Genomic DNA, 10,834 nt, shown 5'->3' on the forward strand with positions numbered 1-10,834 from the left:
CTTCCTAGGAGGCAACAGACAGGGCAGCCAAGCTCCATGTTCAGGACTCCCCTGCACCGGGACTGGTGGGGATTGTGGCTGATTGGCGAGCCTTGCAACTCCCTGCCCCTCACCCCGCCCCCTGCGCCCCAAACCCAAGGCGGCAGCCCGCCCAGCTCCAGCTAACTGTGGCCACTGAGGAAGCACATTGCCAAATTTCAGTTCTCCAAGGGAAACTCCAAGTTGGATTAGTCTTGATTCCTCATTGTTAATCAGCTCATTCCTTCTTTGAAAAGCTGGCTTCTGCCTGGCACGTGGTGCCCTGAGGCCAGCGCCAGCATGCAGATCTCAGGGCCAGGTTCTGCTGTGTGCCATGGGGCCTTCCCACCCCTTCCTCCTCCTGGGCGCACAGCTGGGCTCTGACAGGCGGCGGAGATAAAAACAGCCCAGCCCCAGGCTCAGCGATGCACGCACCCCTCTCAGCTGAATAGGGGCGATGGGGGCGGGGGTAGGGGTGGGGGTAGGGGCGGGGGTAGGGGCGGGAGTGGGGGCGGGAGTGGGGGCGGAGTGAGGGGAGGTCCTAGGGCCTCACCGGGAGGAGGAAGAAGACTTCCCCCAGGAAGCAAGAGCCCCTTGGGGGGGGCTACTGTGTGGGGATTCCCAGGTGGAAATGAGGGGTGGCAGGGACCCAGGGTGGGCACACCTGCCGGACACACAGGAGTAGACTGAGGCAGGAGTGGCCCTTGTAGCAACCCGGACCCTTTTGGCATCCGCCGGCCCACCCACCCACCTAAACTTTTCCACAGGTGCAAGAACCACAGTGGTCCGAGGCTACAAGCAGGCAGCCCAGGGCTCAAAGCTGGCCTCTGCAAGTCTTTGGCTTGGTCTGCAGGAGATTGTAAAAGTATGCCAGCCTTTCCAATAGAGGAAATCCAACAGTGCTGCACGCATGACAGGAGCTGGCCACAGGGTGCTGTCTGCTGCCCAAGACGCTTCAGGGTTTCTTTACCCTTAGGACGAATGGCCACTGCAGAGAGGGTCAGCCACCAGCACTGTGCCCGCCTCCTGCCGCCAGGGAGCCCCTCCAGCTTTTATTTTTTTTCACTTTTTAATTTTATTTTTGACAATCTTTACATAGTTAATAGGGCACAAAGGTTCAAGGGCAATGGGAAAGTGGGTAAAACTATCATTTCCACATTTTTTTCCCTATATCTGGAGTAAAGGGGAGGATAAAAGGAGAAGCCCCCACTCAGTCTCCGACCCATCCCATCCCAGGTCCCTGATGAAGGGCATGCTCCGAGGGTCTTGCTCAAGTGGTTTTGATAGTTCAACAGTTATTAATTGCTGCCAGTTTCGCCATTCCAAGCACAATGAAGTTGCTGCAGAATCCACTGATTGACATAGTCCACCTTAGAGTCTCCGTTTTTTACTGCCAATATATGGCTGGGGTAGTTGATTGATTTGTTCTGTCCTCTTTCTTTTCATTGTTAGGGTTCTGAGTCCGGCAGTTCGATTGGGGGGATCCCAACAGAAACTTTGTCTGAGGTGAACCCAGACCAGGTTTTTGTTTGTTTGTTTGTTTATTGGAAAGGCGGATATACAGAGAGGAGAGACAGAGAGGAAGATCTTCCATCCGATGATTCACTCCGCAAGTGAGTGCAACGGCTGATGCTATGCCGATCCAAAGCCAGGAGCCTCTTCCGGGTATCCTACACGGGTGCAGGGTCCCAAAGCTTTGGGCCGTCCTCGACTGCTTTCTGGGCCACAGGCAGGGAGTTGAATGGGAAGCGGGGCCGCCGGGATTAGAACCGGCGCCCATATGGGATCCAGGGCATGCAAGGCGAGGACCTTAACCACTTGCGCCATCGCGCTGGGCCCCAGATCAGGTTTGTGTGTGTTCTAGCAAGTACAGGGCCCCACATCGCCCCAATTAGCTGGTGGTTGCAATTGCTGGGTTGGTTCTGTTTCCAGCCCTGTCTTCCACTGGAACCAATGGGTGTTGCAGTCCAGCCTAATTCTGCCCAGCACACACTTGGTCCTCACATAAACCAGTGGGAGCTGTAGCCCAGTCAGGGTGACCCACAATAACCCCCACCAGGCCCACCCCTATCCTGGTTCCTGTGCTTGTCACTATGTACTGCAGACTAGTCCAGTCTGTCTCTTATCCCATCCAGTTCTCATACAGGTCAGTGGGCATTGAAGCCTAGTCCAACCCAACCAGCCCACACAGATGCTGTTGGATGCCCTTCTGTCCTGCCACCCCTGCCTCTGTCCTGGTTTTCGTGCCCTCCAGTGGGAGTGGTAACCCAAGAGGGTGGGAGCCCCTCCATACCCACACCCATACCTATTTCCCTCTAGGCTACTCCCACTCCCGGATCGGGCACTCTCCAGGTGGTTCTGCAGTTTAACTTGACGGAATTAGCCCACAATGCCAGCTTCTGTCAGCTGACGCTGTGGCTAAGCTCAAACAACCCTCACCCACTCTGATTTATGCTTGTACCAGGGGGAACAATCAGCCCAGCCTGGCTTTTCCCTGATCTAGCTCACATGAGGCCCACCGGTGTCGTAGCCCTGCCTGGTCTGGCCTGCCACTATCCCAGCTCACACTCTCCAGTGGGAGAGCAGTAGGGGAGCTCCCCCACATTTCCCCTGCCAGCTCCACCCCCTCCCTCCCTGGTTCTCACGTGTGCTGGTAGGCACACGGCCACATCCAGTACAGGTCGCCTCACCTTGGCATTCCGTATTGTGCACTGGTTTTTGTCGCGACCAAACCTGGCCCGACCCACACTCTGTTCTGGTGCATGGATTCACCAGCGACTAATGTGAACTGGTTCAGCCTGGTCTGCCCCCGACCTATGCCAAAATGTATACCAGTGGGATACTTTCCATGGCGGGTTCTAGGCTGTTTCCTATCCATGCTTCTTGTGCTTACCTGCCGGGTCTGTGTCCCGCCAGAGGAGTTGCCCAGGCTCCTCCATCAGAGCCTCTCCCAATGCCAGATTTCAAGCATACCAGTGGGTCCACGAGCCAGTCCTACTCAGTCCACCTCCTGTCCTAGCAGGAACAGTGGCCTTTCCTGACTGGCCTTCAACCCAATCTGGTTCTTACTGTTGGATGTTTCAGCCCAGCCAAGGCTCGTCCATATCCACATACAGCTCACACATGGCTCAGTAGGGACTGCGACCTAGCCTAGTCCATCCCAGATCTACCCTGGTCCTCCAGGACACCAGAGGGTGTTGGGGTCTGGCCTGGCTTGGTGCATCCAGTCCCTGTCCATACTTGTGCCAAGGGAGACTACAACCGTATCCTGATCAGAACGCAGCCCCCATTCCAGCCCATGTGCTCCTTGGTGGGAACCTCAACCCAGCTATGGTGTCCCTTTAGCTCTCCAACCGGGCCTGTTCTCAACCATAGATTGCACGCATGCCAGTGTTTGCTCTGACTCAGCTTGGCTCAGCACCTCACTGTCCTGGCCCCCACGCTAGATGCCGTGGCCTAGCATCCCTGCCTCACGCAGACCAGTAGGTGCAAGAGCGAAGCTCAGCATGACCTGCACTCCATCCTGATTTCTAATTTTGCTTGTGGGCTAAGGTTTGCTCAGTTCTGCCTGGTCCACCCCGTTCCATTACCAACCCACACATTAGCCAGCCGTTGGAACTACTTTGCCCAGTTTGTCCGACCCCCAGGTCTGGATCATGTGTCCACCACTGGGAGCTATGACCCACCAGGGAAATTTCCCAAGTTCTTCCACTTGACCCACTCCCAGACCCAGTTCTCATTCATGCCAGTGGATGTTAGGCCATGTCCGGCACAGTCTGGCCTCCCATTTGGCCTTGTATGAGCTGGTGAACGTTGCAGCTCGGCCCACCCCACCCCCATTTCATGATGCACATTCGGGTGCTGCTGCCTTGACCAGTCCAGACTGTTGTCAGTTCCTTTACCCGTGAGTGATGGCAGGCTCCTTGGTCATAACTAGCTCAGCCCATCACCACCCCAACTCTTGAGCTAACCAGTGGGGCTAGTTTTTCCACAGGGTTTGGACTCCCCTCCCCCGAATCTATCCCCGGAAATGGTTCTTTCATGTGCTAGTGAATATCATGTGTCTGCCTGATGTGACCCGTCTCCTGATCCATCATCATGTCAGGTTATAGGATATGATCCTACTAGACAAGCCCCGAGCCTTAGCTTTTGCATGGACTGGTGTTTGGTGGTCAGCATTGTTCAGTGATTACAAGTCCTGCACAAGATTTAAAGGAGTTTGGTATATCAGTCTTATCCATAAATATCATCTGGTCCCTCTCCTCCAACCTACCCGGCCTCACTACCCTATCCCTGTCTCCTAACCTGCAAGCCTTAAGAATCCGACTGCCTGAGGGCTGCTCAGCAACCCAGCCTGGAAATGTCTCCTCTGGACTGCTTGGGACAGGAGCAGGAAGCCATGGCAACCCAGAGGAATAGAAAGGCCAAGAGGGCTCCCTGGAGGAGGAGGCGTGTACGCTGAGATCAGGGATTTGGAGAGAGATGGCCAGCAAGGAGGCAGGGCAAGATTGCTCTAGCAGGGTCCTGGTGCAGTAGCCTAGTGGCTAAAGTCCTCACCTTAAATGTGCCAGGATCCCATATGGGCGCCGGTTCTAATCCTGGCAACCCTGCTTCCCATCCAGCTCCCTGCTTGTGGCCTGGGAAAGCAGTGGAGGACGACCCAAAGCCTTGGGATCCTGCACCTGCATGGGAGACCTGGAAGAGGTTCCTAGGTGTAAATTGGCTCAGTTGTGGCCACTTGGGGAGTGAATCATTGGACAGATCTTCCTCTCTGTCTCTCCTCTCGTCTGTATATCCGCCTTTCCAATCAAAATAAATCTTGAAAAAAGGAAGCACATTAAAGTGGCTGGCACTGTGTCATATCAGGCTAAACCTCTGCCCGCGACACCAGATCCCACATGGGCACTGGTTTAGGTACTTGCAGTTCCATTTCCCATCCAGCTCCCTGCTTGTGGCCTAGGCAAGCAGTGGAGAACCACCCAAGATCCTGGGACCCTGAACCGCATGGGAGACCCGGAAGAGCTCCTGGCTCCTGGCTTTGGAGTGGCCCAGCACTAGCCTTTGTGGCCATTTGGGGAGTAAACCAGCAGCCAAAAGATCTGTCTCACCTTCTCTTTCACTCTGACTTTCAAATAAAATCAGTTTACTTTAAAACATTTTGAAAGTTCAACTTGGCCGCATAGGTTGCAGGCAGTCATTAAAGGCTTGATTTTCTTCTGCATTTAAAAGGTTTGTATTTATTTGAAAGACAGAATGACAGAAAAGAAAAAAGCCATCTCCTCCGTATGAAGAGTTGTGACATTATGGGAAAGATCAGTCAGGGGTGGAAATTAGGTGGAGAGGAATCCCAGACTATACAGAATTGTACAATAAATTTCAAAAAAAAAAAAAAAAAAAAGAGAGAGAGACCTTCCATCCTCTGATTCACCCCCTAAGTGGCTGCAGTAGCTGGAGGCAGGTGGCCAGGCTGAAGCGAGGAGCCAGGGTCTCCATTGGAGATTCCCACCTAGATGTGGGGGGGGGGGGGCGCAAGCCTGCGAGCCATCGTCTGCTGCCTTCCCAGACACATTAGCAGGGAGCTGGATTGGAATCGGAGCAGCTGGGGTTCAAACTGGCATCCTCTGTGGGGTGCTGGTGTCACAGGCCAGTGATTCAACCCCCAGTGCTGACTGACCCCTTCTCTCCTTTTTTCAAGAGTACCCCGTGCACATTTGACCAAAATTCTGACATCATCCAGGTGCACGCAGCAGGTCCTCGGCCCCCATGGCCCCCACCCCACTCCCAAGAGGCAGTCACTGCACAGAGCATTGTGTGGGTTCCCCCCCCAGGTGTCTCCCGAGAAAGAAACCCAACACACATTGGCCTGGCCTCTTCCTGCGCTGCATGCCTCGCCTCCCAGGCGCCATGTCGTGCCTTTTTTCACTCGCCCTATCCTGGGCTTCTTTCTCATCACACCACACGTTGAAGTAGCCGTGTGGTGTCCCCTGGAGGGCTTGTCCCACATTTCCTGCTGTCACCTCCTTGCCAGCCACACCTTTGGGGACCGTGGAGCACCACCTTTCTGCCTTTGGGGCTATCCCTGGAGGCAGGTGCACTGGCCCGAAAGCTCAGTGCAGCGGGAACCTTGATAAAAACGGACGTGTCCTCATTCTATCGAGAGAGACAAGCTGTGAGCAAAACCAAGTGTGTGTGTGGTACGTCAGAGGGTGAGGAGTGGCAGACGATGGCAGAGGAAAGCTTAAGGGAGTGGGCCGTCAGATACCTGGAGGGGCAGCGTGCCAGGGGCAGAAGAAATGGCCAGAGCGAAGGGGGCTGCTAGGGAGGGTGAGCAAAGCTCGGGAATGCGACAGAATGAGCCGGAGGAGGCGGGAGGGACCTTGTGATGTAGTAAGGAGGCTGCTTGGACGTCACAAGGGAGGCCAGGAGGAAGATAAGTCGCCTTGGGGTATGCAGCTGTGTAGCTGGGATGACTCAAAATGAGAGGTTGGGGGTTACCCCAGGCAGGCAGCTCAAGTTGAGTGGATTTTGATCGGAGACCCATGTGTTTTGCTGATGGCTGGGACACAGAGTGTGAGGGAAAGTCAGGGATGCCCACGCACATTTTAAAACATTTTAAAAGTTCAACTTGACCCCATAGGTCTAGAGTGTTGAGCCTGAACACGAGGAGATGGTGCTGGAGCAGGCCTGGGCACGGGTGGGGTGTGCAGGAGCTAGGCTTATTTGGTCACTGAGTCCACAATGGCCCTGAGCTGCCGGTCGGCACACCTGCCTGCAGAAGGTGCTGCCCAGCACCGTGGACAGAGCTTGCCTCTTCTTCCACAGCCCCAGCCAGCCTCCTGCGTGGACACACCCTGCTTTCCCTGGATCTTGCTGTGCCATCTCTGCCCTAGACCTAGACAGACCGTGGTGACTGCTCAGGGCCCAGTGCAGAGTCTGCAGAACTCCATGAATGAAAGGGAGTGAGGAGGGACTGACCAGCCCCTCGGCGCGTCAGCCCATCCTCCACATCACCCCAGAGGAACCTGGGGTACACACATTGAAGCCTGGATGTGGCCTTCTCCGGGCACCCAGAAGGAGTGCTGCCAGGGCTCCAGGAAGTGTGGGCTTCTTCCAGGCCTTCCCTTCTGGAGGAGCGTGCCCTTTCCGCTGTGCTGCAGCACCGTCCCCCTTTGTCATCCACCCCCCAGCCCTGGCCTCGGTGATAGCACAGTTTGCAGCCTCTGGCCTAGAGGACAAGTGCATAGTTTTTTGGGGAGCCTATTGTATGGGCATGGGGCTGACAAGTAATGAGTTGCAGTAGGCAAAGTGGAAAAGTCGAGCCATGTCCAAGTCCAGTGCCATTTCAAGAAGGCTTAGCTCAGGAGGCACGGTGGAGCAGGGAAGTGACATGCTTGGGGCTGCTTTTAGCCCATGCCCTGTGGCCAGCAGGGGGGGCAGATGGGCAGAGCTGGAGGCTGGCAGGGAGGTGAGCGGAGGCCCCTCACACTGAACCTGCTCTCTCTCCTCTCTCTGCTTCAGAACCACAGGACAGCCCTGAACTCCAGCATGGCCACGGAGGCAGATGGGCACTGCTGAAGAACCCACCTGGCTCCAGCTGCCACAGAAGGACTCCCACCCCCGGGGACTTCTCTGCTGCCCACAGGATGGGAGCCGGGAGGTTGGGGGCCCGGCCATGAAAGAATGCGGCCCCTCCCAGCAGAAGGACAGCCCCGCACCCTCCAGGCAGAGCCCTGACCACAGCACCAGCATGGACTCCAGGCTCAGTGGCCCTGCGGGGCCTGGGGCAGTGGCCACTTGCTCTGAGGGCCCTGCTGGGAGCCTGGGACAACCTTCCCAAAGCTGCAGCCCACTTCAGGAGTTGGCTACCCAGGAGGCAGCAGCCTCACGAGCAGCCCCAGCCTCAGGGACAGTGACTGCTTCCTCGTGTGGGCAGCCCGAGCCTGGGTCCTCAGAGAACACAAACCCCACGTTCTTGGAGAAGATGGATTCTGAGTCAGCGGAGCAGGCAGATTCCACACCCATGGGAAAGTCAGAGCCTGCCGGTCTTGTGGCTCCTGGGGGAGCATCGCTCCCGGCCCCAGGAGAGGAAGATGGAACACACATGCAGAAGGTAGAAGCCATGTGCGCCAGTAAGGGGGTTCCGGTGTCCCCAAGGAAGGAGGATGCTGGGTCCCCCAGAGAGGTGGATCCCGTGTTGCCAAGACAGGAGGAGCCCACGTGTTCCAGAAATGAGCATCCCAAGTCCTCTGGGCAGGTGGACCCAGCCTCTGGGGACAAAGCGGCGCCTGCAAGAGAGGCAGATACGTCCACAGAACACGCTAAGCTGGGGCCCTTGCGCTCTGCAGAGTCAGCAAGCGGGCCTGTGGCCTCTGGGACAGCTGCTGCAGTGCTGGGCTCCTCCAGAGAGATGGACCCTGCACCCAGGGGACACATGGAAACTGTAACCTCTGCGAAGCAGGACCCTGGGCTCCTGAGAAAGGAGGACCCTCCCCCCTCTGGAGAGGGAGGTGCTGGGTCTGAGAGGATGGCCAAGAAGGAGGTGTCCACTGGCCAGGGGGAACCTCTGCTCCCAGGAGAGCCAGAAACCGCATCTCTGAAACCAGGGGACCTCCCGGCCTCCGGCAAATGGGACCCTGCAGAGCCCTGGTCTCCTGGGCAGGTGGAGTGTAAGTCTGAGGGCAAGATACACCCCTCCCCCTCCCAAGGGGCGGATCCCATGATTGCAGAAACCAGGAAAATGACGCCTCCTGGACAAGGGAATCCCAAGCCTTCTGGAAAGGCCGGCCCGGCGTCCTCCCACCCCGGGGATCCTCCGTCCTCCGGGAGGGTGGTGGATCCGCCATCTTCTCGGGGGAAAGGAGAGCCCCCGGCCCTGGAGAAGGAGGGTCCTGCGGCCCCGACCCAGATGGATGCCACCAGCGGGGCCAGAGTGGAAGCTGAGCGCTGTGCGCCTGTGAAGGCTGTGCCTTCAGAATCGGGGGCCGCCGTGGCCTCAGGACAAACACACCCGGTGGTGGAGGTGTCTTCGTCCTCGGCGAAGGTGGACCGCGGGACCCCGGGAAATGCAGAAGCTGGCCCGGGGCCCAAGGCCGGACCTCTGCCTTTAGAGCAGGCCAGTGCCGTGCCTGACGCCAAGGTGGAGCCCGGGACCTTTGGGAAGACAGAGCTGAAGTCAGGGGACAAGGCAGAGGCACAGCGCCGCGGGCCGGGGGCTGCAGCATCTTTGCCAAAGGAGGGGACCCTGGCCACGGAGAAAGCGGATCCCAAATCCTCAGGAAAGGAAGAGGCCTCCGTGTCTCCGGGAAAAGCAGAGTCCCTGCCTTCAGCGCAGGGGGCACCCCTGACTGTGCAGCAGGTGCAGTCGTCCTCCCAGCAATCAGACCGCAAAACCTGCGGCTCAGTCCCTTGTGCCGGGGGTGCAGGGAGCAGCGAGAGTCGCACAAGGTCAGAGACGGCGGCGGCCAGCGGCAAGGTCTCCAGCCTGAGCCCCAAAGACCTGGCGGCAGTGGAGGCCACTGCGCCCCCGGCGGGGCCGCGGACTCGCGACAATTTCACCAAGGCGCCGTCGTGGGACGCGAGCGCTCCGCCGCCGCGCGAGGACGCGGGCACGCAGGCCGGAGCGCAGGCCTGCGTCTCGGTGGCCGTGAGCCCCATGTCTCCGCAGGACGGCGCGGGTGGCCCGGCCTTCAGCTTCCAGGCGGCACCGCTCGCGCCCAGCCAGTCTCCCGGGCCGCCCTCGCGCCGCGACGCGGGCCTGCAGGTGTCACTGGGTGCCGCCGAGACGCGCTCCGTGGCCACCGGGCCCATGACACCACAGGCTGCAGGGCCGCTGCCCGCTGCGCCACCCGCCTTCCCCGAAGTGCGGGTGAAGCCCGGATCCGTGCTGGCGGCCGCTGTGGCTCCGCAGGAGGCGGCCGAGCCCGTGCGCGACGTCAGCTGGGACGAGAAGGGCATGACGTGGGAGGTGTACGGGGCCTCCATGGAAGTGGAAGTGCTGGGCATGGCTATCCAGAAGCATCTGGAGCGACAGATCGAGGAACACGGCCGCCAAGGGGCGCCCCCGCCGCCTGCCGCGGCCGCTGCAGCAGCCGCCCGCGCTGGCCCTGGCCGAGCGGGCTCGGTCCGAGCCGCGTCCCAGGATGGCGCAGCTAAGCGTCCGCCGGGCCTGTTCCGCGCGCTGCTACAGAGCGTGCGCCGGCCGCGGTGCTGCTCGCGGGCGGGACCCACGGCCGAGTGATCCGCGCGCCTTTTTTGTATGCCCGGGTGTCCAACCTTCTCAGGCTCCCTTCCTGACCCCAGGCCCCTGGAAGGGGTGCCCTCGGTGGCTGGCGGCCGGCCTCCGGAAAGTGAGCAACCTCTCTAGGACATTATCGGGGCCCTCCCCTCCCCAAATTCGCAGGTGAGCCTTTCTACTAAGTTCCCGGTGCCCATGTGCCCTCTTGCCCCTCACAGCCCTCACCTCTACTTCCTGGTCACACCGGGTGAGCACGGGGGACCGCGCACCGCCCTCACTCATCTCCTTCATCCTCCCCAGAACTGCAGCAGGCTTCTGAGACGGGCTGGTCTGTTGAGGTCTCCGGAGACTGCGGGCCCTCTGCCGCGCGGGTGTGGATTGCTGAGTGTGAAGGGCTCTGGGCACGCGGCAGGTTCTGAACGCATGTGCAGCTCCACAGCGCCGCCCCCGTGGTCCCGCCATGTCTTGCATGCTGTTGGTGGTCCTTGCCCAACTCCTGTCTCCAACCTGCCCGGTCTAGTCCCTTAACCCTGTCACCTCCCACTGGTCACTTGCTCGCGATGCCCAAAGGGGCCAAAAGCA

At 58.9% G+C, this 10,834-nt stretch overlaps 1 protein-coding gene across 1 annotated transcript; it reads left to right on the forward strand.

The window, feature by feature from the left end:
- Nucleotides 1-7,579: 7,579 nt before the first annotated feature.
- Nucleotides 7,580-10,255, forward strand: GPRIN1 (G protein regulated inducer of neurite outgrowth 1). Its single transcript, XM_040974445.1, has one exon. The coding sequence runs from the start codon at nucleotides 7,580-7,582 to the stop codon at nucleotides 10,253-10,255; it is 2,676 nt and encodes an 891-aa protein (XP_040830379.1).
- The last annotated feature ends 579 nt before the right edge of the window (nucleotides 10,256-10,834 follow it).

The sequence above is a fragment of the Ochotona curzoniae genome, unplaced genomic scaffold, assembly GCF_017591425.1.
Source record: "Ochotona curzoniae isolate NIBS_2020 unplaced genomic scaffold, NIBS_Ocur_1.0 contig_1, whole genome shotgun sequence".
Classification (NCBI taxonomy): Eukaryota; Metazoa; Chordata; class Mammalia; order Lagomorpha; family Ochotonidae; genus Ochotona; species Ochotona curzoniae.